Genomic DNA, 26,935 nt, shown 5'->3' with positions numbered 1-26,935 from the left:
GGTTTACTGCAAGTGAGAATGCAAAAGATATGGATGATGTCAATGATGTTGTCAATTATGCAATTTAACATGTGTATGATGTAATATGTGAGGTAATTAGCAGTGAATAACAAAGGCGCAAGTTATAGTTAGCTGACAAAACTATAACTGGCGAATTTCACTGTATTTTTGTTTTCAACTTTTACTATATTAGAAGTATTTATTTTGTATTTGTTTAGGGTTATGTCACTTACATGGGTAGTGTACAGGGGTATTAAGGGCAGGGACGTAACGGAAGCCCCTGCGAACCCCGGCAGTGTGGGCCCCCAGGGTTTCATGTTGTTTTAGAGGGGGACCCTCACCCTCTAAGGCATGCCATTGCATGCCTTGCAGAATCTATGCAATTGCATAGAATAAGAAGGAAACGGTCAGGAAAGCCACTCAGTTTTAACTAGTAGACCCTTGCAGTGTGTGTGCCCATTCAGGGGCCTCCACTGAGCACAAAACCAATGAACATACGAGCAATCTATGAGACACCAGGGTTCCCCATCAATTCTGCAGAGGGCCCCTTTATTTTGCGTTACACCAATGTTTACGTTCTTTTAGGGGTGGGGTGGGTAGTCTATAGGGGTAGTAATGATTTTTTATGCACAATGGTGTGTGTGGGATAGAAGTGAGTTTCTAGGGTTCATGGATGGGTCCTGCAAAGATACATTAAAAGGATTTTAGGATTCAGGAGTGGGTAGTGTACAGTGGCAATAAGTGATTTTAGGGTGGGTGGTTTTAAGAGGTAGTGGTGAGTTTTTAGGGATCAGGGTCAGTATAAGGGAGTTACAAAATAATAATAAAAATTATATTAAAAAGGAACGTGTGGGTGGTTTACTATGTATGTATGTATATATATATATATATATATATATATATATACATACACACACGTGTGTGTATATGTATATTCACTTAAAAAACAAAGGTTACAAGGATGTTATAGATAGGTTCAGAATTTACTCGCACAAAACCACAGAAATTCAGCAGTTCTAGTTATTTCAAGTAACTATAACTTGCGCCTTAAGATAACTATAACTAGTGCCCCCGCCATGCACTGTTTTTCTTCAATAATTTGATTGCGAATGTTTCATTTATATTTTTATTGACGCTATAAAAGTTGTCATGAGTGCTGTAACATCTGGGGGTAATTAGCGCATGATCCCGCCCCCCCTGCTGATTTCAGCCCTGGGGACCCCATTCCCATGCACCCAGCCATGTCACCTGGGTGCCCACCCAGGACACCCAGTCAGCAGTGTAAGGGGCTGCGAGGGGAGCCTGGATGCCCCCATGGTCCCAGTTAGCTATCTGCCTCCTGCAGGACCCGGGTTTGCTCTACATGCCGGGAGCTGCTAAGCAAACAATGTGTGAGAGCAATCCTTTTGTCTGTTTCCCTGCCTGCATCGTTGCAGGCAAGAGAACAGACTAAATCTCTGATCCCAGCAAGCCAGAGCTGTTTGACAGTCCTCGCTTCCTGGGAGAAGAGTTATGGTTCCTGGAGGGAGGGGTTGCACAGCCCCCCTCCTCTGCGGTTTGTGGCAAGGCCCCAGGGAGGTGGTGGTGCCTGGAGTCATGTATGACCTGGGAAGGGGAGCCCAAGGCCCCCTCACACTTTCAAAACTTATTTTGGCCCCGGGAAGGTGGTGGTCCCCAAGGCTTGCGAGGCCCCCCTTTACTTTCTATTTTGCCCTGGGAAGGTGGTGGACTCCGGCATCAGGTGGGTGGGAGGGGTGGTTCTTTGAGGCCCTCATTACTGTTAATTTGGCCTTGGGGAGGTGGTCCAGGCGGCCCCACAAATACCGAGATTTAACCCTGGAAAGGTGCTGGTCCCCAGGGAGGGCTCCAACAGCCTCAAAGGGGGCCTTGTGTGCCCCCCCTCCTCTTTTTATTTTTTTAAATAATGTCCCGGGAACTGGCCCATCCTGAGTTTTTTTTGTTTGTTTTTTAATACAAGTATGGGAGCCGCACTTAAACTTAAAAAAAAAAAAAAAATACAACAACAACAAATTTGCAGATCTACTGTGACTCTCGGCAAAAATACAAAAAAATTAAAAAATTCAAATGCTTTTTTGCCCTGCTAATGGAGCAGGGTTTCCTTACACTTGCCCCTTTCCCTTTTTTAAAAAAAAATCTTTTTTTCAGGGACTCCGCTGAAACAGAGTCCCAAATGGTTTTCCCATTCTAGGTCTATAGGATTTTTCGAGTTTTGTGCATGACTACTAACCGAACCACTGAATGGAATTACACCAAATTTGGCAGAAAGCTAGATCTTGTCCAGAAAGCGTGCTTTTCATAATATGGTGTAAATCCGTTCAGTAGTTTTGGAGTTATTTAAGGTTAAAAAATATAGATATATAGGAATGCTGATCCTCCGTGGATCCACCCACGATGGATCCACGGATCCGAGAGAAATCAAGGCCCTGGTAGGCTGGCTGCAACCGGACTTAGAAAGTTGTGGCCGCCATTTTGTTTGTCGCATCGGCTGGGGAGTAGGAGAAAAAAGTACTGCAATGACACATAAGCGGTCAGTATACAGGCATCCTGACTCAATAGAACACATAGAGGGGTCCATTAGGGACCCTCATGGGCAAAATATTTCCCAATTTTTTTCATCTGATCCATGGATCCAACTCTATGCTGCACACGGTTGAAAGCCATGCACAGCCTGGGTTTGGGTGTATGCAAGAGGTTGGCTGCAGGGCCTGGCCGTAGGCCAACCCCTACCAAGCATTGCCTAAGGCAGTGCACGGCGCTGGTTATATTAATATGTGCTTTTATAAAAAAAAAAAAAAGAAATTCATTGAAGAAAAAAAAAAAAGGTTATAGGGGTTATAGGGACGTTGTAGTTAAGTTGACGTTTACCCATAGAAAACCACAGAAATTCAGCAGTTATAATTATTTGAAGAAACTATAACTCCCGCCGGAAAGTAACTTTAGGCAACGAGGGAAAGGTTCTTAACCTAAGTATAAATATAAGTATAACTATAATTGCAGAATGTCTATGGTTTTGTACTGGTAAACATCAACGAAACTGTAACGTCCCTGTAACTTTTGGTTGTTATATATATATATACACACACACACACTAACTAAAAACCGAAGGGTTAGAGGGACTTTATAGTTGGGTTCAGATTTTACATGGACAAAACCATAACATTTCAACTGTTATAGTTGGCCCAACAAACTATAACTGGTTGGTGCCCAAAGGTAACTATAAGTTGCGCTCCTGCTATATATATATATCCCAGTGGAAGGGGTTAAGCCGAAATGTGTCAGATATGTCAAACTATTTTGTAAGTTTGTTTGCATTCAATCATTGAATTATTGGTGCTTGTCAATAAAATAGTTATTTATTTGTACTATTACTGGCTGTGGATGAGTTTTATACCTGTGCTGCGAGTCAAGGAGGGGACTGTGTGGAAAAGCACAAATATATATATATATAGTAGCCACTCTGTAGTTATAGATAGGGTTATTCGAGATGGGGATTTCTTCGACTTTTGTCCCTTAACTTTGCACCCATTTAACAAATTTCTGCAAAACCTGTTGTATGTGTTATACTGTTGGACGATTTAAAGTTTTGCAGCATCTAGTCAAGTGGGTGAAAAAAGGGGGTCCCAAACACACCTGAAATCCAGTGCATTTTACATAGACTTTTGTATTTCACGTAGCATGAAAACGGCTGAACGGACTGGAATGAAATTTCACAACAATGTACATTAGACTTTGTAGACAATTCTTTTCACTATTGCAAGTGATGTTATGAAGTGATTATGAAGGTATAAGGCCCACAACTTAGTGATATCTTGTACCACAACACTATTACCAGTAGCAAGGAAGCCCCCCCAAAAAAATAAACTAGGCTACATTGGTCAAGTTTCAGATTTTCTACATGACAACTGAAAGACCCATTTATGGTCACATAATAATGGAAACCTATAAACAAATACATAAGGAACAGAATACATCTTAATCTACATACAATTGTTTTTCATGCTCTCTGGCTCACAAAATAAAACTGGCCCAACAAGCCAAACAAACACCATCTTTCTTATGCACCCCTGTGCAACAAAATGAAAAATTGCCCTAGCAATGAGCCACACAAACTACTATCTTGAGGACATAACTGGCCAGCAGGAAAAATATAATAATCTCAATTTTTATAACAATGATTTACTTTTATTCACTTTGGCCTTCATATGTAGTAGTAATACTAAAAGTAGCAAGGAAGCCCCCAAAATAAACTAGACTGCATATGTAAAGTTTCAGAATTACTCCATGAACAACTAAAAGACACGTTGATCTTCACATAATTTTGTAAACCAATGAACAAATAAATAAGTGGAATAGATAACAAGAAAACAAAAAAATCACATTGAATCTAATTTCCACTCTGTAGTTATAGTTGCATTCCCAATGATAGACTTTATCTTGGATACTGGCTCCCTAATAACTTTCCATCCATTTGATGACTCATCACAAAACTTTCCAGACCTATAGCGTTTTCTATATTTTGAGATGATGTAGTAAAGGGGGTGCCAAGATAAAAGGGAGGTTCCAAAACGCACATTTCCTTAAATGCATTTCCAAAGATTATTGTAGAGAAGTAGCGAGAAAACAGCTGAATAGACTTGCATGAAGTTTGGCAGGGCTATACATTATGGTGCAGAGATGATGCTTTTTGGGTACTGCATTTATCCAGGGTATTTTTTTACGTTATACGACATTTAAACTTAGAGATATATGTCACCACTGTCCTTTTGCAGAATTTCATAAAATTTCGTGAAACTACCACAGTACATAGCTGGAAACGTATCTAAAAATATATTTTAAAATAAAATATATTTCCCTATTACTACTTTATTAAAGTGGTATTAGGCAGGGACTTACTGCTTACCTATATCTAATGCCCTAACACTGAACACAGCCGAAGTGTAGTAAAACCAATATGGCTGCCTTTTTATTCTGTGAAAATAGCCATTACCCAATTATACATTGGCTTGTCTTCACCACGTACCACTGTACAAAGCAAAGTTATCACACTATACCATGGTCCAAAATATAACTAAGGCCTAGCTGTATTATTGGACCGCTGCACCCTTGCGTCAAACATGGTGTTGCATGGGTAACGCAATACTTAAGTCAGATTTACATAGCATGTGTGGCCCTGCATTGACTGGTAAATGGGAAGAAACGTAAGACAGCGCAATTCACTGTACTGAGTTACTCTGCACACCATAATCTAAACTGCTGCTAAATTTCACACACATTTGTATGCCACTCCACGCCCCTCCACTGTACAAGATTCCACTCTACGATACTACACTATTCGCAACGCCACTGTATTCCACTACACTCTTACACTGTACGTTCCTCCACTCTACAACACTCCACTGTATGCTACTCCACTCTACGCCACTCCATTGTATATCACTACATTCTACGCTATTTGATTGGACGCCACCCCACTGTATGCTATTACACTCTATCCCATGCCAATGTACGCCACACCAGTCATCACCACTCCCATATACCCCACTCATCTCTACACTAGTACACTCTATGCCAATCTAAACTATTACACTGTACACAACTGCATACTATGCCAGTACACTTCACTGTATGCCACTCCACTATAAGCTACTCCAGTATACGCTATCCCACTTTACACAATTTCTACTGTATGCCACTCCACTGTATGCCACTCCATTATATGCTATCGCACTCTAGGCCACTCCACTTTACCCCACCCCATTCTTCGGTATTCCACTGGACGCCACTCCACTGTATGCTATTACACAACCCCATTTCAGTGTATGCTACTCCACTATATAGTGTTCTAGTCTACACGACTGCACGCTACTCTACTATAAGCTATGCCAGTTTATGGCACACCAGTGTACTCCACTCTACTCTACGCTAGCCCACTGGACACCATTCCACTATGTGATATTTCACTCTACCCCACTCCAGTCAACACTACATCACTGTACATCACTCCACTGTATGCTATTACACTCTACACCACCCCACAACAAACCACTCCTGTCTACACCACTTCACTGTACGTCACTCCACTGTATGGCACTACACTATAGGCTATTCCACTCTATGCCACACACTGGCTAATCCACTCTATGCTATTCCACTTTATGCCACTCCAGTGTTCACTACTCCACTCTACGCCACTCCAGTGTACTCTTCTCCACTCTATTCAACACTACATAACTATGCCACTCTACTCCACTCTATCCTCATACACTCAACTCTATGACAGTTTCCAACACTGCATGAGACTGCATTCTACTCTACTGTATGAGACGCCACAATTTATAGGTGCCCTCAACTCTATGCTATACCACTTCAATGTATGCCATCCCACTCTACTCTAATTGCCTCTATGGCACTCTTCTAAACTCCAATGGACAGTGTTCCACTGTATGCTTCTTCACTTTGTGTCATTCCATTCCACGCTACTACAATGTACGCCACTCATCTCTCCTCCACTCTATATAACTCCACACTATAACAGTGTACCACACTTCATGGCCTTTGTTGCCATTCTATTCCACTCTAACCCCGTACACTCTACCGTCCAACTCATTACTCCACCCTACCCGTACATTCCAATGTACAACACTCTATTCCACTACATAACACGGCACTCTGCTGTACCGTATGAGACGCCACTCAACTTTATAACAGTTTATTACCTATGCTATGCCAGTACACTCCACGCCACTCCATATGACATATGCAAGGGAAAGGCATATGTATATTAAAGGCATTGTGTGGTAATGGATGCATACTAAAGACATTGTGTGGTAAAGACTGTGTGTAAAGTATATGTCTGTATGATGGAACCGCACATGCCATAACTACACATTCCATAACAACGCGGTCGAACCACGACCATTTTGTGTCCACAAATGCCTTTACAACGTATTTCATTGTAAAAGCATGCCTAGTAAAGGCATGCGAAACGGCATGCACGGTTCTATCATGCAACGCCCCACCTGCCCTGAGGCCCAAAACTACCCCTAACACCAAAACTACCCCAACCCCCCCACCTGATATGAGCCCCCCCCCAAAAAAAAACTATCCCAACTACCCCACCCCTGCCCCTAAAAACTAAAGTACCCCAAACTCCCCCATCCCTGCCCCATAAAAGAAAACTACCCCACACCTGCCTTGAGCCCTAAAAATATATATATATATATATATATATATATATATATATATATATATATATATATATATATATATCCTGACCCTGCCCTTAAAAACTAAAGTACTCCAACACCACCACCTGCCCTAAGCTCTAAAGCCTTCCCCCCTAAGTAAACTACCCGACCCCCACCCTCCCTAAGCCCTAAAAACTAAAATACCCCGACCCACCCGCCCTGAGCCCTAAAACAAAACAAAAAAACTACCCCAAACTCCCCATCCCTGCCCCTAAAAACTAAAATACCCCACCACCCCCACCCACCCTAAGCCCTAAATTCAACTAACCGCTAAAAACTACCCACCAACCCTGGTTCCTTACTCTACCCGATCCCTGACCCAGCCTCACTTACCTCACCACGCCATCTTCCGAACAGAGCGTGTGGTTTTTTCTGTGCCTTAACCACGCATATGTGTAGTTTAGCCCATGCGTGGTTAAGGCACAGAAAAAGCCATGTGTTGTTCCGGCAAGCGTGGTTACACATGCGTGGGAAATGTTTGCGTTCTTAAGGACGTTTCCCCAGCTAAACAGATGCAACCTGTTTGTTTTTTAATCTTGTGAATTTAATGAGATTACATTTTGGGGGAATTTTTTTCAAAATGGATTTTGTGATACAACAAAAATCATCTTCATAATATTTTCGATCAAATGGAAAATTGCTCTGTAACTTTCGAACATGCAGGGTCTGCTCACATCATTAGTTGGCCTAGAAGGATTATATGCCTCGGGGTCTGCAGCTACCCTCTCCACAGAACAAGGGTGTTCTAGAGAACCAGGCGGCAGGAATTGACTGATGGCTGTCCACTCCTATAAAAATCCAGCACCCCACCTCAACTCCCATTTCACCCATCAGCAAAGGCACATGGTTCCCTGGAAGCTGCTGGAGCTACATGCCCCATCAAAGCTCTTCAGGGGAGTAAGGAAACAAGTACTTCTTATTTTGCTCTTGGAAGTACGAAAGTTACTAATTTTGTTATAGTGCTTGATAGTAACAGCTTCTGCAATTGCAGGTGGCGGATTTTACAAACTAACACTTCTAGCCAGTAAAACTGGGAACAGGCCTCCTTTGTTGACCGCCTGGTGGGCACTGCACAAGATGACTAGAACGCACTGCATCAGCGGACTAGAAGCACTGCATCAGTTGACTAAAGACTCCAACCTGATCAATGGCCATTTAAGGTTCTTGCTCTGAAATGTCTGCAAAGGAAATATCGGAGCAGCCTACAAATAACTCGAAGTAAATAAAATATACAATAAATGAAATATTTATTCAAGCAAGGACTATATATTACCACGCTTTACGACCTTCTGCACTTTTTTTTTTTACACATCTATTAATAAATGTTCTTTTGAGGATTTCTAAGGAAAGATTGCTTACCATCTGGTTGCTTCAAAACAACAACACATGTTAACCAAAGCTGTTGATCGTATGTAGAAAGTGGTTGAGATTCCAGTAGATATGGCCCAACCTAAAATACAAGTAAAAAGATTTTTTTGACATGCCAAAACAAATCACCTCTACACCTTGGATTAATTCCTGTATGATTAAGGTCTCGCCACCACTTGCTGAACAACTTCACAGATTGCAGAAAGAAACAAAATCAAAGTATGCTGCCGTTATAGTAAGTAGAGCACAGATTCTTGTGTGAACAGTCAAGTTCACATTCTCTGTAACATGAACAAAATTCAGCAAGAGTGTTCCAAACGGATTGCAGGAAAATCGTAATCTGCATTTACGTGAAATATTAATAAAACCAACTCTGACTAATTAAATTCTACACAGACAAGTCACTCCAACACAGTGAACATAACGAATATCATGACTTAAGAGTTAATAAAATTGACATTCCTGATGTTAAAATTCTCCAATGCGTGAAGACATATTGTCAAGTGGTTATGCTTAAACTTCAGAAGTGATACTGCTGCTTAGCTAAATTATTTTAGAGGATAGGTCTATTAAGTCTACAGGGGCATGACCAATGTGGTATACTTGAAGCATAGTATATTAATTATTCAGGAGGGCTTCCACTCCCACACAGCACTGGTAATTCAAAATGTAAAATAAAAAATAAAAAATAAAATAAAACACAGAACTTTCACTCCTTGCAGCACTGGTCCTAAGCAGCCCAGATGCTGCCAATAATTTGATGTGGAGTAAGATGTCACAAATACTTCTTATGGAAAGATGCATTCAATGTCTGAAACCTGTCGATGGTAGCAAGAAGCACAGAAGGTTTAGGGAGGGTTTGAGGAGGATGCATGGGATAGCACCCCTAGACCCAAAGCCTGCAAACAGCATCTTCCCAGTGACTTCCATTAGCTCAGAAGGCCATGAAAGTGGCACTATGTAAATAACTAACATGACATGCATACAACCTACCTGATTCAATTGTATTAAACCCCCTTCAAGGATACCATTACTCACTTCCTATCCTACTCTACCCATTATCTTTTTTTCTGGCAGGAATTGTTGCCCCTTCTGCCCTTCCTGCTCACTTAGGAGCGTTACTGAGTGTAGAACAAAGTCAGATTGCAACCTACAGCTGCTAGCTTTTTCTGACAGGTCATGATTACGCCTCATCTGCATGTGTACTCCTGCAGCCACTGCCAGAATCCAGTACACAACAGATGAATATATTATTTTTTTATGTAGGTTTACGAATCTGCAGACTAATGACAGACAAAATCCCACACTGATGAATTTAGTATACTAATGGTACCAACGTTACATATTAAATACATGGGTCCTGCCAAGACGCAACTTTATTGACTTAAGACTTCACATATACAGCCCAGTTTGAATGATGATCTGAGCACCAATTGTTTTATCTTCCAAATGTTTCCATAGTGATTACTTACAATTGTTTTAACAATTACGAAATGTATTGAAATAATATAGAGTTCATACTATATTCTCTATTTTAAGGAGTGATTGACTTTCAAGGTTATGATACAATTTCTAGTTGGTCTTGGTGAATGCTCATCAAATTGAAACTGGAACTAAAATCGTTGTGGACCTTGGAACCACACCCTGTTTGTCAAGAACTGATGCCAATGTAAAAAGGCAATATTTGTGCAAAGGAAAATTATTTCCATTACACAGAGAAATCTGTAGGCATCAGTGTGTTGTTAAAACGTCTCCTTCCCTTTCTTCTAACTTCTCTCTGAAAATCATTTGAGGCATTTCTTGCTTACTGAATTCTTCCTCTAAAACTGCTCCTCACTACCCCAGTGTGTTTCTATAGAGTCCCACCAGCCATCTTCGTATTGTTTCAATAAATTATGCTAAAACATAACACAGATTAACTATTTGGTTTATGAATTAATCCAAAGGTCTGAAAGGGTTTTTTAGATTTCTAAGTTAAAGGACTGCTGAGACATAGATGGAACTCTACAAATTGAGGAATTTCCTTCAGTAGTGTCATGATAGGCCCAGTTATATAAATGCACATTACTTTTACCCAGGTGCCTGAGGTTAACAAAAAAAACTGTAACTGTTAAGCCACTAGTACCTGGGTGTTTTTAGGGCCAAAAGGCAGACTCGGACAAGGGGATAAAATAAAAAGAGCATTTGAATGTTTCCAAAAATTGGAGCAGATTAATCGTCAAAGTGTCTAACACATGGAATAAGCTATCTATCGTATGCCAATAATTGTCAATCAGCATACCAACTTTAAAAACATACATTTAAAAATAAAGAGCAGAATAAGAAGAGGAAGGGAAAGAAGCAGAATTTTCCAGCTACAGTTAAGGCAATAAAACGAATAAGAATGTACTTAGTTATGTCTTCAAATCTTCTGATACTCCAATGCATCTTTTAGAAATTGGTGTGTGCAATAGAATAACTCTCAGGAGCAGGAGGCAAATGGACCGCAGCCTGCACACACAACTCTATTAATAATTTGCAGGCTGCAATGTAGAATAGTAAGGCACTCTGCATCTTTTCAGTCCTCTTTCTTAAAATGAATCTGTTGAAATGGAGATATTATGTAGTTTGCAGTCCCCTTTTTCTCTGCCATCACTGTCCTTCAAATCCACCATACACCATCCTGATAGAGTAACACTCAACCGACAGCTCAGGCATATTTGACTGAAACTGAGAGTACAATCGCTCTGGCTGTGCCTTTGCCCTTTAGCCCAAACTCAAAGCAGAGTTTGAGTGAATGATTCTTTTACTGCCTCAAACCTCAGCCCATGTGCCTCCCAAAGCCTTGCCCTATACCCACATTCACCCCCTGCAGTGCTTCCTTTGTCATCGTGACCGCATTACCTTTAAGCTGTGTGAGAAACACTTATAACTCTGGCCCAAAGACAGCAGATTCCCTGGAGCCTGAAATGCTGGCTGTCTAGTTCACCACATCAGCAACTTATCCAAGTGTGTACACTTGAACACTACATTATCTCTTCCCTACTCTGCAAAAACAGATAAACGTCTGTTTTTCTTAACACTAATGACTAAAGCTATACTTTAGAATAAACCTGTGACCACCCAGATTCCAGACACTGTTCAACTGCAACCCAACAGACCAAGTGCTGGACCAAACCCCTATCCGGGAATTAAGAAATTCACATGAGGGAACAAACATGTATGTTTGCCAGCTATGATGCCTCATTCAGTAGATCGGAGTGCCATTCTCACATGGATAATCGCACAAGCTCATTTGGAGGCATAATGAACAGATTTCAATGCAATGTTGCTCCCTCTAATGAAATCGTATGCCCTAAAAAAGCACTACTGCAGTCAAACCTCAAACAAGCACTGGCCAATGCACTAGGTGTGGTTTTATTATGTCAATAGCTGCAGGATTAGCATATTACAGTGAGACACACAGGATGAACCAAATGGAGCAGATAGGAAAGTGTATAATTGTACATTAGTCCCTTCATGGATTTCAATGCAAGTGCTCAAGTCAAGGCAGATAGAAGGATACACTTTAACAGCCAACATTAGGTGCCAGATAAAATACTGAAATAGGCTGAGGAAGGCATGATTGCTAAAGTTTCAAGCTAACGGCTGAATGGGATGCACTAACTATCCACTTAAAGGATATTGTGAGCAGCAGGTCCTATCAACAAATCTGCTTTCAAAACTTAGACCTTAATGACAATGTGATCCATAGCTAATCAGGGTGCACTTAGCATACAACAGATTGCTAGTATCTCTTACCTGTGTACTGGTGTTAGTATCTATTTGCAGAATTGAACTCTCAATCACTTTAGGGCCTGCAAGAGAAAATTAACAGAGTATGCATTAGATGACTCCAGTAACATTTAACGAAAAGTTATTAATGTGTACATGTTACATGGCCACTGTAAGTCCTCATACTAGTTCTCAATTTTACCGTTTCTTTGAAAGGGCAATCAGAGTAAGTTACCCGAGTTCCATTCAGACTTTTGGCTCATACTTTGGATTTAATACAGATAAAGGCAAGAAATAGCAAGCCTAGTGAAAGGCAATTTGTCTGGGTTGTATCTTGTTCTGAATAAAGCATTTTAAAAAGTCTGCAAGAGTGTAAAAACAAAACAAAAGCAAACAATGGTTAAAACCTTGCAGGAGCAGTAGAACAATATACGCACCATAGACAGGGAATTTCTAGTGTCTGAATAAAAGAAAATGGCAATGCCAGATCCTATGCCAACAAGACCAGTTTAAAATTCAGTACAATAGGTGAAATATCAATCACTGTTACTGGGCCAGTAAGCAGCTAAATAAACTTTATGATACAGAAAAAAATCTGTCTTTTAAGGATGCTGCAGTCATACCCCTGCTATTATTCAGCATTAGTGTTCCACCTGTGCTTATATCATTCAGTTTCTATAGCCTCTGTGCTGAAGTCGTTTTCAAAAATGCAATATCTCAAATCTTCCGGCTATTGCCCATTTCCAAGAGAGCAAAGATTAAAGGATTCTAAAAACCCAATGAAGCAGATGTTCTTACTACAACAGATATTTCCAGTGTGTGAGGCCCCAGTGAGGTGAGGTTTTAGTTTGCATGAAACCAGTTTAAAAGCTGTTCCATGTAAAGGGATGTATGTATTGTATATGTAGAACAAGCCCAGCCGAAAGACAGTAAGACGTTGTACGAGTCAAAGGCAAAGAGAGAGTCAATATGTCACAGCAGGGGTAGGATTTTTATGGAGTGTTGCTGTATCACAATATAGTGTTCTTCAAAGACATGAGTATTCAGCTCTTTCCTCGATTGGGGCAGTTGTGATACAGGGATATCATTCGAGATCCCAGATGCACAGACAAAGAAGGCCTTTGCACTTCTTCATCTCCAGTCTGATGATGTCTTAGCTGCTGGTGTACTTATAGCTGCCAGAGATGACAAGCTTGTCAGAATGAGTGCCAGGGGTGTGGGCAGCAATTACTGAAGAGGCTACAGATTGTTAAGAAGATGATGCGAGCTTGCAAGGGGAGCCAGTGGCGTTCCATCATGGTGGGGGTGATGCAGTCTCCTTTGGGCCTTAATGATGATGCATGCTGCAGCCTGTAGGATGCCCTTATGGAGGGCAGTGTGTGAAGTCTGGGAGGTCGTGTACCAGGGCATCGCCATCACACAGATGCATAAGTACCAGTGCTTGAACTGCAACTCTGAAGTCACTTTCAGGAAGGAATAGTTTCCAGTTCTCTGAAGTAGAGAGAGACAGTACCAGGCTGGTAGTGCCCAAGTGCAGTAGATGTTCTGTGAAGGGTTCTTGGGATTAGAGATTAAATTTGTTTCAGAATTACAGATTCACTTTCTTCTGGTGCCTTAAAACACAGTAAAGATCAGTTATTTTAACATGAACTGAGGAGATTATATTCTGTGCTCGCCTTTAAATGTTCCATGTATTCCAACAAAAATTCAAACCAGCACTGCACTGGAATCTTTAACAACAAAAAACACACTTCTAAAAAGTTGTGGGATAGGTATTCTCTGTTGCCCTGACAGCTCCTGCAGAAGTGGACACCAGAGCAGTGTGTGCTTGCGCATGCCCACCCACTATACCCCCAAATTCAGATGCTTCTTTCTGGCAAGTGGACAAGGGATGGATATATCATCTAGCCTGCATCTATGCTAAAGCCTTTTTCTCTTCAATAAGGATTCTATCTTTTCTGCCCAATACAGTGTCCCACTGTCAGCCGCCCAGCACCTTACACGCTTATGTTTCCAAAGGGAGACCATGCATTTGGAGAAAGCTAGAGTTCTGTATGGACCCCCTTTTTAGCATAAAACATTCTCATCCATAGACCAAAGGCTACAACAGAACACTAAAAACCTATTTAAAACCTAAACGTAATGCTGCGTCAAGTAGCAAGCAAGGCCAAGTAGCATGAGGAAATATGGCTAAAAGTGAAGGGATGAGAAGAGATAATCAGGAGATCAGTGCATCTTCTTTAATGCAGTCCAACTAGATGGGTTTATTTTCTACATTAGGTCACTTTCGAGCTGTATACCTTTACCTCTTCACACCAGGATGAACTTTGCCTTGCATTCTCCAAGTCCTGGTGATGAGCTTCTTTTTTTTGTCTGATGGGAACCAAACGGTGAATGCTCCCTTTTGGAATTAACTTCCAGACATTTGTTTTTATCTTGGATTGGCTATTTGTGTATAGACAAATATTCGTGTTGTTTTACCATTGCTCAATATTCATGCCCTATTCGGATATAATATACTTCATGATTTGTGTGTTCTGCATCCATAATGCCAACTAATAAAATGTCTTTCTACCTAATTACACATCAGCATTTCGTGCAAGACACAGACCGTCAAAGAAATATCGGTTCTGGCTATGAGTCTTTCACATTAAGCAATGACTTGATATGTTTTGCTGTCCTTCAAACAATTACTGTGCAAAAAAATAATTATTAGGGCACCACTATTGCCTGCTAATACACCACTACACTGCAGCATGATAAACAGCAATGGGTGCACTTTTTCCCATTTTATTTTTGGCCCTTGAGCCACACAAACAGCAAATCAGCACTTTGTTGATACAAATATTTATGATAATTCGTCCTATCGCATAGGTGCAGAGTTCCACTCATCCCAAACCTTTGTGACCACTATGAACTCCCAAACATCCTTCTCAAATGCCCCCGTCTTTTCAGCTAGTTCACTCAACTAACAGTAGCACACAACCACTAATCACAAAAACAACTTAATAAACCATCTTTTCTAATCCATTTTTATCATTCTATGCCTACTCTAAACCCAACTAAACACACAAGAAATGAAGAGCACGAACTTAATACAACTAACGCACGAGGAAAATAAAGCACTTATTACTACTCTACTAACTAGTAAAGTCTACTATTGGGTTTGGAGTCGCGTTTCAACGTCTCATCAGGGGTAGTAAGCGCTTTATAAATACAGCTTAAAATTACAAAACTACATTGATTCATAACGTCTGATGCTTTCGAAGATCAATTCAAAACTCAGCATCTGCAAACTAGGAACGACATATGTTAACCATGCCCCCCACACACACACAAAAGCGCCATAACGTGCATATCTGTGCCTTTCTCCTTTAAGGTTTTTGCTATCTACGATCTAGTGTGACAGACACTCTCATGATGGTCGCACTGTACAACAAACACAATATGCCTCTGCTAGAGAAAACTGCATTATGCTAACGTTAATGGTCTTAAATTAAACAAGTGCACAAAGAGCTAATATAACATGTTAATCCTCTCAAGTTGTCAAAGGTTGGCCAAGGCTGACAAGAGAATGAACAGAGTTTGACAATCAGCATAAAGGCGATAAGAATGATTATGCAATTAACTGCAAGCACAGACATTTCGCACAAGATGCCCTTTAGACAGGGTACAAAATGCAGTGTCTTGCATACGGGACCACAATCCAAAACAAAAGCAACAACAACACTGCTCAAAATCACAAGCAATTTCTAACATTTTTTCATGAAGCAGTCATGGCCAGAAACTGTCCACTTTTTTGCTTACCAGTATCTGGCATATATGCCCTGTTTTGAGACCTCAACAATTATTGTTCACAAGCAGAGCTCCTGGAGCTGCTGCTTCATATGCAACTTTTAGGATGCAGTGAATGTAACATATACAAGTGATATTTTTGATCTATCTTGAGTAGCAGCCATTTTTAAACAATATGTAGCATGCATTCGAGTTTTCTCATTCTTTGACATTCTTCCAGATAATTTGCAATGCTCCCCTCTATCGAAGTGGGTTACTGCGACAGTGTTCTGGAGTAGCTGTTGTCTGAAGGTCAGCTGGGACCTCTAGCTGTCGTTTATGTCTGCTGGTCTTCTTTTCAAATTAATAAACTTTTCTATTGATCGCATTGCAGTGGTTGCTTGTATCCCACGAGAAACAGGCAGTGACGTAAAGCAAAATGATGGAGCCCCCTGCAGAAGGTGAAGAGGTGTTTCTTAGTCTGTTATACATTACAAGTATTCATTATCTCAGGATAAATTGGGCTACCATAAAGGTGTGGGGAGTCCCTGAAGGGTTGGCTTTCCCTGCACCGCGATGGCTGCAACACCCTGTGTTATGCCCCCAGGAAGAGACCTGGTCTGTCAATTCAAGCTGGACTGTTTCTCCTGGAGCAGGACCAAGTCCGATTTGCCTATGGTTAGATGTCTTGGGTGGCACAATGGGCACACACAAAAAAAAAAAAAAAACACAAAATGGAAAGTGGATCAAGTAATTAAAAATGACCGAGATTAATTCAAGCATTCATTCATCACGTTTTTTCGGCTGCCATGGTTGTTGGTAGTAACGTAATGAAATTGCTGGTAGGATATAAATATTAATAAAATGTGTGTTTTTTTTTTTTTTTTTTTAAAACATCAACTGGGAGAGCATAACATGCTTGGAACCCCACATCCTTTATTTCCTCCCAGAAAATGTTTAGTTTGCAATACGTTGCATTCTAGGACATGCAGTTTACCTTTTAACAATGACAGTTTAGGCTCAATTTCCAGCACGCCAACTGTTGTGGTCCAAAACCCAAGACTGGCAAGCTTACATATGTGAGATAAAATATCCCCTCGGCTTTCCATTATCAAGAATATTCTAAGCCACTGCAGAACTTCGTGACCAATAAAGGATCTTAGCCTGCAGCCGCATGTCTTTACATGGTCACAGAAACCCTTGTAACTTCCGATATCCTATAATAATGTACAGTTGAGGGAACCTTATCTGATATGTAACAATATCATTCATAAAGCAATTCATATCACACTGCTCTGCTACTGTATCTACACAGAGTAAATAATCAGTTGAATGGTACTGAATTCACTGACCTATTTACTGACCTAGCAGGACACCTTAGTTCACTACTGTCCTTAGTCAGAGTGTTTGCCCTCCTGGTCCATTAAATAACTCTGCCCTTGGGCCCTGCAGAATTTTTTTAAGGCAAAATCAAACTATTCCCTACAACGTCAAGTCTTGTCATAATGTCCCGGGATAGCTTTCCTGATTCCTGGGCACTTGGTAACATACAGGTGATCCTTATCGTTACAAAGGTAACGCCCACAACCTGTTTTCATTAGCTTCTTAAGGTTGAAGTCCGTCGATCACTGCCACAGAGTAACTTCACACACCCTTAACTTTGGCTAGAAATGTTTTGTTGGTATAGATATTCGCTGTTATTGCAAAGTGCAAATGTGACTGTTTGCTACATAATGTGTGTACGCGTGTGTCTATTTCAGTCTGTGTTTGTCACTACTCATCTGTACTTCTGTGTCTGCCGCTGTAGGTCTATGCCAATAAACATTTGTATGCGTTTGTCTCAGGTCTGTCAGTCTATGCGTCTCAGTCTGTACCTATGTGCATCTCAGTATGTCCCTGTGTCCTTTCCAGTCTGGCCGTCAGTCTTAGTGTCTGCCTCAGACTGTGCTTGTGTGTTCGTGCAGTTCTACGCGCTTTTCAAACTTCTCCCAGGTTTGCAAGTCATACTCGATCAACAGTGAAAGCTGAATTCAGAATCTTCCACAAATTAACCACATAAATCTTGCTTCAGCAGCAAAATGTTGGCTTGGCCAAATGCTGCTCACTGATGGTGGACTGGAGACAACAGTGCACAGCATTACTATCGAATCACTTCTTGTAAGCAGAACTTTCAACGCATTTCACAGCGGGGGTTTGACCTCCCGTTGCCAACTTCCAAGGAAGTCAATAAATGTACTGAAGGAAGTCTTGGATAATCTAGAATTGAGATTTTTATTGTTTGATAACATTTTGTGCATTTATTTCAAGGAAGACATCAGCATTGACACAAGTAGGAAACTCATTCTGTATGCAGTCTTGAAGGAGAAACAACTGTCAACAAAAGGTGGCTTAAAAGTTTCCAACATTTAAGAGACCTGATTAGGCAACTCATACAAAGAAAAAATATGTTTAAAAAATGAAATTATATTTGCAATAATTTCCTACCTGCAATGCCAATGAAGACTGTTAAACCAAAGCAAACGAAGAACACAACGAAGACTAGAACAAAGTGGCGCTTGGAAAGTGTGTAAAGTCGCATAGGTGCCAACCTGAAAAGAACAAAATCAAAGAAAATATTAACGACAGGACACTTAAAGACACTGAGCACCAAACTTTTAAGAGGCATTTTGTTTAAACCATAGATGGCCAACGTAGGCTACAGAAGATTAGATCAACGCCAGACCTTCAGGATAACCACCGACGTAACAACTGAGATTTCTTTAGATTTTATGTATGTACACTCTGTGGCTATCCTGACAATCTGCATGGATCCTGCCATCTAGGAACTACGTTGGACACCACTGGCTTAAAAAGTGGAAGACTGAGTTAACAAAGGGCCTCAGAAGCAGGAAGTGTACAGCTGTTCAGAGAATTAGCTTATTTCATCTTAAAAGTAGTGACTGGCCAGTTGTAGCTACATGTGCCAGCTACACATCTTAGGAAAACTGTTTTCGGTTATTATTTCTCATGCATAGAAGTTGACATCATAAAGAATACCATGCCTCAATATGAGCCACATGCCATGCCTGTCTTTGGTTGAAGAGGTTTTTTCGTTGTCAGCCGTGGAACCGGGGGTCCAGAATTCTAATCCAACCTTCCACACCTGACTCTAAGCAAATCACTTCACCAACTTGTTTTGGTTCCTTGGTCTGCCATAGTTTCGTAGCACTTACATCGGGCCAGGATTTAAACACCAGCAGTAAGTGCTACATAAACTCACTATTACATTCACTTCCATTTAGTTAACTAACTAAAAAAGCATTACGAACTTAGTGCTGATGGATTTCAAGTTACGGAAGGATTTTGTTGGTAAGTGTTGCAGAGGCTGGATCCACTAAGTGAAACAGGCATTGAAAAAGCCAAAATGTCAGGCCTTGTAGATGTCTTGTTAAGTCGGAAGGAGCGAAATGAAGCTTTTTTATTTTCGTTCATTTTTTAACATGCCTATGTACACTCTAAGCAGGGAGCACAAAAGAAAGAAGCATTGGCAAAACAAGTAGTTTTGCCTTTCGTAAGGCGCATGCTACAGGCACACAACCTATAAGTGCACATGCACAAATCAAACATGCACACAAACGAACACACTCTCTCTTATATGTCTAAGCGACATAACGTCACCCTTGTGCAGATGAACCAAAGCATCACTGCACACACACACACCAAGGATCATACGTAACCGTGAAACAAGAACCACATAGAAATGGGCATCAGCAGAGAACAGGAAAGTGTCAGCAAGGGAGCACAGGTGGCTTCACATGAGTACTGGGAAAGAACCTCTAGGGAAACACCAGGAGGTGCCCTTTGGGAGCACCGGATGATGCTCCTAAAGGCAAATCCAGGGATGGGTATGTCGGGAGCACAGGGCTGTGCGCATGATGGGCCACATCATTATATACAATGGTGAACCATAGAAAGAGGGCAGACAATGAATGAATCAAAAGTAATGACTCTAGCATGAACACTCCTTCACATTCACACCCAGTCTTCTTTAGTTTGGTTTATTTTATTTTATTGAGCGCATACTGGACCCAAACATACGGTAGAGTACTAAACAGCACTATAGACACGTGTTCGAAAAGCAGTGTTAACAGTGAATCAGTAAAGAAGTTCTATAACATAATTATGCCAACATTTTTGAGAGAGGTAGCAAGGCTAGAAACACAAATTAGTTGAGAGCTATACACTAAGTAAATTATACGATCCTGTAAGATTACAATAGTAGGAGGAGTCTAAATACGATTAATGCGTAAACGGTATTAGGAATGTAATGGCAAAAAGGAGCAGGTGCTTCAAAACAAGATTACAGTTAAAGTACAGTATTGCTGGGAATGGATGGCTAACACCGTAGTAATTTTCTGAGTAAGTAATTAAATTCACGGGGTTTCTTTACGAGAACATTTTTGATGATTACATAAAGATGCAGACAGATGTCAAGTGTGTTCCAAATTTTTAGAGAGTGCCCGGTTATGAATCTAGCAAAACTGCTTTTCATTTTTTTTTTTTTAATGTTTTTAAATGGTCTGGCCTAGACACAGTCTCACCACCTTGATGTACTAAAAATAGAAATAAATAATTCTATACATGCACAAGAGGGTATAGATGAGTTATTTGTATCCTCTTGTCTATTAAACTGCCCATTACATTCTGCTTCTTACCCTCAGTGCATACAGCAAGGGGAAATGGTTCAACGAACTTCAGCCAGGGGTTTGACGGAATATTGGGCGGGGGGTTGGGGGGATATTTTTACTGGTCAGTATGCACATCCAATGCATAAGTAGTGCATATCATTGCTAGGACTGGTGGGTCAGTCTTTCAATTGTTTGTTTTCTTACTTTTAAAAACTTTAAATCTATAATGCATATGCTTTCCCAAAAAATATTTAACAAATGAAACTGGATGCTTGCTAAGGTCCGATTTATTGGTTATGCCGATGTTCGTTAGTAGGATAGTATGTGCTAGTGTGTTCTTAGTTCTGAGACGTCTGAAACTTCCAGGTGTCTTCATTTTTCGTGCTTGGGATTTTAGGGTGAGGTTTACAGCCTAGTTTGAGAGGCAGCAGTTCTGATTGAGCAGTATGTTGTGGTGGGTAGCCATTTCAGAAACGACATGAGTTAAACTGGTGATTTTTTTGGTATTTAGTAAAAAGATAGCTGGAGCACAATTTTTAGTGAAGTGAGATGTTCGTTTTTAGTAGATCCGAGATTATTTTTTTAAGCCGTATCTATTTTTGAGGGGAAAAAAAAGAATGATTGACAAAAAAAGCACACTTTTTTTTCTTCGTCTTCTAAAACTGAATGAGAAATTATTTCATATTTCTATTTCGTGAACGTCTCAGTGGAATACCATGTCGCCCTGCAGAGGTGTTTATAAAAATGATACATGGGCATATGTTGCTATCCCGGCCCTCCTTTGGCATCATCGTTTTTACGGTTGAGAAACTCGCAGCCTGCTAAGAGCTTAGCTATTCATCAAAATCATCCGGGGCACAGATGACTGGATAAACCACCCCTCTTATCCTTGGAGCCCTCTCTCGTGGTGTTTCCACAAACATATATATATAGATTAGAAATGGTTCTTTAACTTGCACTCTTATAGCACCACCTCTCACATAGTTGAATGCAATACAAAGGATCTACATTATACTCTAGCCTTCACATGATGCCAGCAAAGGCCTCTAAATGCAGAAAGTGCATGATCTCTTCTGTTTGAGCAGGCTTTTATCAAGAGAGCAAATTTGTATGTAGTGACAACTGAGTAAGGGGCGTTTCAAGGGTGGAGCTGGAATGGATTACAGGTCCCATTATCGCGCTATATACATTTTTTTGATTGATTGATTGAACCCACATAATCTTGGTGGAATATACTCACCACCAGTTTTGAAAACCATAGACTGAAAAGGTTATTGCTTGACACGCCCTCATTTCATTTAAAGGGTGTAGTACAAACAATACCCCAGGTTTTTACCTTTTTTTCAAAAAAGTTTCTAGGTGACGAAGATGGCTCGAATACCTGTGGATTCTGGGGATGAAGCTCCAGGTTCTGTCGTCACATTTAAGCTCCACCTAGTGTACTGATAGAAACAAGATGCGGGCGAAGTCTCTGCAGTTGCTGGGTGAGCACACGGGCTCAAGTGCTAATGATTTCGAGAGGCGAGCTCAAGACTTTGTAGCCAGCAATGAAGCAGTAGGAGGTGGTTTGATTTTTTTTCTCCCTAAAATGTTGCTACATGGCCACAAGGTAAGAAAGAGTTCTTGGGTGAAGTAGACTGGCAAAGGCTCTGCTCTGCTAGGGTGATCATCAGCTGCAGTGTCGAGCGGACCCAACAGCATACTTTCCTGGGTGAAAGCAGTCATTCAGGGAGACAGCCGTTGGAGTTTTCTTAAACAGGAAATGATACCTGTTTGGCTACTATTGTTTTGGAACAAAGGCCACTTGCTAGAGGTCAGAGAAGAGTCAGTAGGGGTGGGGAAGGGCAATTTGACACGAGCCTGGCAGAGGAGATCGTAATAAATGTTAACTTGGGAGACATATATAAAACTGTTTTTGCAGGGATCACAGAACAAACAAGAACTACTAAATCTATGCCATTCTGCAGTCCTAGCCGAAACAATGGAAGCCAGAGAAATGTAATTACAACACCGGAGGCCATTTCAAACAAATAATAAAAGTGGAATTTGACTACAAAAGGTAATCTAGAAGGGCCAGAGGATGGCTCATCGTGTAAACTAGAAAAAGCAGGGAGCTGAAAACTCGTGTGGAGGAATGAGGACAGGACGAAGCGGGATTCGCGCTTTCGCTGTCAGCTAAATACATCTCCCTGACCACACCACCCTTAACACCAAAGCAGTTCCTACACAGTATCACAAAAAAATACAATCGTGCCAACCAAGCACTCCCCCCACACTTTGTTGCGTGCTACCCATCAGAAAATACGCTTCTGCACCCCACCTCCTCCTCCCATCCCCCAAATAGGGTGCAACACTCAATATAAAAAAGTGAAATACTCGCATCGATTCGTTTTCAAATGGGGAGACATGAGCTTAGGGACCACATTTTTGAAGAAACAAAAAGGTAAGAACAAGTAGGTTTACGTTTCTCAGCTGCACCGTTTGGTCAGGGCAATTACCCCTTTCTGCACCTTTCAGATGCTGCCAGGAAAACGCGCACATAAGCAAGAGCACTCTGTCAGAGCTCAAAGTATCTACTTGATTACTTTGCTTTCTACATCTCCCTTATCCAAATTGTAAAGAAAGAGCGATCATGGGCCACGACTTTCTTTGACACGACAGTAAGCCAGTCTTTCCATGAATGCAGGATGCAAGTCTAACTGAAGCACACCCCTCTAAAACCTATATTTTTGGGAAGTGCTATAGCCAGAGAGTCACATGGAGCTGGCAAATGACAATGAACACTGGAGTTCTCCTTAGTTAGATACAAAAACACTTCACTCCATCCCGCCTGACATTATTTACAAATACTCCTATACACTGTTGACCTATACTAGATCTGCACAAGGGCTGACATTACATTATGGGCGATAAAGGCAACTGTCTAACAGCTGCACGACAAGAATCCACAAGACTACAACACGAGGCCTCAAAAGTGGCCTTGTTACTAGTGGAAGGGCAGCGCCCAAGTGGCACGCCCTCCTTTTGGTTAGGGTCCCGAAAACATTTGCACCGAAGCATGTTCACAATATACAGTGGATGTAAAGGTGGGAGGGCGTGGAGTGTGTGCATAACGATGCGTAGCACCGCACTGTCCTCTTAGTAACATCAGTGGCAATAAAACTAAAGTACTGTGAGTTTACCAGTACTCCAGCAAGGACTTAACTCTCACTAACAGGAACCGTGTGCCCCTCTACAAAATCATCCTGCTGACGCTGCTCAGCCGGTCCCATTAAAAGAAGCAGTACCTTGAATTTTCTGCAAAGCTGACGCCACGCCCTTTTCTGTGGCCTAGCCAGCATGTGCAGAAGAGCCACAACGACCTACCTACGCCTAGCCCCCAGCAAAGAAAACGTTTCTAGCTAATCTGAAAACACAATGCTGTGGTGACGCACCAGCACAGCTGCCTCGCTGAAGAGAGCCCGGTGCCTGTGGCCATAAGGAGGGGCTGACCATGAGTCACTGAGAGCGCCCTTTGGCTGCAACTACTTCTCTTAATCCATGAACTAGTTTGTCTGGCTTCTAACTCATTATAGACTTCTTTCAACCATATGAGCGCTTACCTTTCAATAAAGAAACTTTGCACTAGTGTAAACACAGGATAAACCTATTTTCTATTAACTTGCTGTCTGTGTAAAATACAGTGGAGCAAAAAACGTGGCTCAGTTAATATCCCTGAAAGATGCTTGCATCTGGTTCTGCTTAAAAACATCTCTTTAGAACTGCTGCTAATAAAACAAAAAAAATAAATAGCATGAGGTAGGTCACACATACCATAGTGACAGGTTAGGGAGGGGCGTGGCAACTATTACTCACTCAAGGCTTGGCTTTTCGTGACCGTAAGCTACAATTAATATTTCTGTGCTTTAATTGGGACTAATGAGACACAATTGACATGTTTGATTCGGGTTTTACCACAGCAAAATGCTTAAGTTAGTCAAAGTGGGCCAACTTGCCTACTTGTGTTTTCACTTTCATTGCAGTGCACCCTGCTTACAGCATCATGTTCTTCTCTTTCTCTACCTCTGCAAAAGAGTCTCACATATGATCTTCACGAATGTATTAAATATAAGAAACAAAGTTAGCTCAAAGAACTGGTTTGCTCTGTAACATTTGTTTAAATGTATTATTTATGTCCATGATGTTTCTGGAGAGGACTAGTTTTACAAACCTATACAAATGAAGGCCACTTCCTTCGGTTGAACGGAGGCGCTGTTTTTATTATTGAATGTGCTTTTGTTTTCTGTGTAAGGCATTGTATAGCATATTCTGTAGATATACAACAGAAGTTATTGATACCATGTGATGTGTTCTCGGTCTTATCAAAGGGTCTATAAATCTTTCTTTGTCATACCACAATGGCTGTAAGGTGTGCAATGACACCTGTGTCAGACCTCTTACTACCCTCCTTAAGCCTTTCCATGGTGGCCTTGGATAGCAGACACTTAAGCTAGTCTATCAGTCTGCACCCAAATATTTTCTCTTGCCTTGAAATGAGCCATCCTTGACATTTTACTTGCTATTTTCCTTGTGCTAGAGTCCATGGATACTCAAAGTACGGCCCGCAGGCCTCATGCGGCCCCTCTGACCTTTACATGCGGCCCATTTGGCAACAAGAGCACTGGCAGCTGTTTGCTCGATTCTGCACTAACAACAAAAATATGAAATACACACACAATCATTTATTTCAAACTTAATTGGTGTTAAAGAAAGGAAGTAACTAGGGACTCCTGCACTTAACTTTAGAAACGTCTTCATTTTTAAAGACATCTTGCAGCACAAGTGTAAAACTAAAGACAGTCTCTTCAAAATTAAAAAGTGTATTTAGTTAACATGCAGAACCTTTTTGCCTTAGTACAATTTATTTTGAAACATTAATTATTTCCCTTATCCTGAGAACACAACTAATAGTAAACTGAAGAGGCCAGTCACTTGGTATGTGCACTTTATGGGTGGCCTGGGTTCCTATCATACATTAACAACATTATAGTTTATTAAATCAAACATAGAAGCAGGTTTTGTGCAGCGCACACCATGAATGATGTATTTCGAGGTCATCTTAAATGTGATAATGCAAAAAAAAGGAGTGAAGTGAGACTAAACAATTGCCTAGGATCACACAGTTTGGAAAAGTGGGTAAGCCGGAATTCATTCCTGGTTTTCTAGTTTTCCATTGTTTATTTCAGCCACTAGATGTACATAATTTGCTTCTCCTAAACCTACCTTGCCCCCAATTCCCCCAGCCACCCCACTTGACCGCCACAGCCTGGCATCAATGCGGCCCCCAGGCACGTCACAGACCAAACTTTTTGGCCCCTGGGAAAATGTTTAAGAGTACCCATGTGCTAGACAATAGTCGGTTCTGGCTATTGATAATACAGGTCTAATTCTGAAGCCAATTATATTTTGCATTATTTGATGAGATTGACTAACCAATGCCTTTTGCTTCCTGTACTGAGTCTTAATTTTAAATAAACCTTTATGGTTTGTTTTTAAATCTTGTCTTGAGTGAATTTTCCAGGGTGGATTTTCCTATGTTTATTCTCTAGATAAATGCTATTGACTTGTGTCTCTTGGGGACTCACACGTAGCCCTAATCCATCAATCGGCCCTTCTGATGAAAACAAAAGGGCCAGATAAGTCATAGCCCCTCCCTACAGTCAAAAATGGCACTTCTAGCAGATTACACTCTGCATTTCCAATTTCATTATATATAAGGCTCCCAAGTTTTCAGTTTTTATTCATTTTTACAGATAAATACAGACAGAAAACAATGCATTTCCCATCCTTATTTATTTTCAAAAACAGAAAAATACAGACAATTGTCCTTCTTGTGAGCGACTTTAAATGCTGTTCTTCATGAATTCCTGGCTAACAGCTGAGCAGGTAAGCAACACGGAGAGTTAAAAAATAGGCTGAGATTACCTTAAATACAAATATACGTTCCATATATATGTATATAATGCTGATATTTAACTATGGGTATAGTGTTTTGTTATATCTGGCCGCTTAATTTGCTGAAACATGAAAGACATAAAAATTATGTGAGCATTCTTATCTATTAAA

At 40.9% G+C, this 26,935-nt stretch overlaps 1 protein-coding gene across 2 annotated transcripts in view; it reads right to left on the bottom strand.

The window, feature by feature from the left end:
* The window catches only part of TMEM181 (transmembrane protein 181), a 373,980-nt gene that overhangs the window by 192,043 nt on the left and 155,002 nt on the right, over positions 1-26,935 (bottom strand). For both annotated transcript variants that reach the window (XM_069234585.1, XM_069234586.1), the window contains exons 2-4: positions 18,648-18,751; positions 12,417-12,472; positions 8,628-8,718 (exon numbers count right to left, since the gene is read on the bottom strand). In XM_069234585.1, coding sequence (XP_069090686.1) covers positions 8,628-8,718; positions 12,417-12,472; positions 18,648-18,751 — 251 coding nt within the window. The remainder of the gene's footprint in view (positions 1-8,627; positions 8,719-12,416; positions 12,473-18,647; positions 18,752-26,935) is intronic.

This window comes from Pleurodeles waltl, chromosome 5, assembly GCF_031143425.1.
Source record: "Pleurodeles waltl isolate 20211129_DDA chromosome 5, aPleWal1.hap1.20221129, whole genome shotgun sequence".
Lineage (NCBI taxonomy): Eukaryota > Metazoa > Chordata > Amphibia > Caudata > Salamandridae > Pleurodeles > Pleurodeles waltl.
The sequence above is the reverse complement of the archived record's forward strand: the minus strand, read 5'-3'. Positions and strand labels throughout refer to the sequence as shown.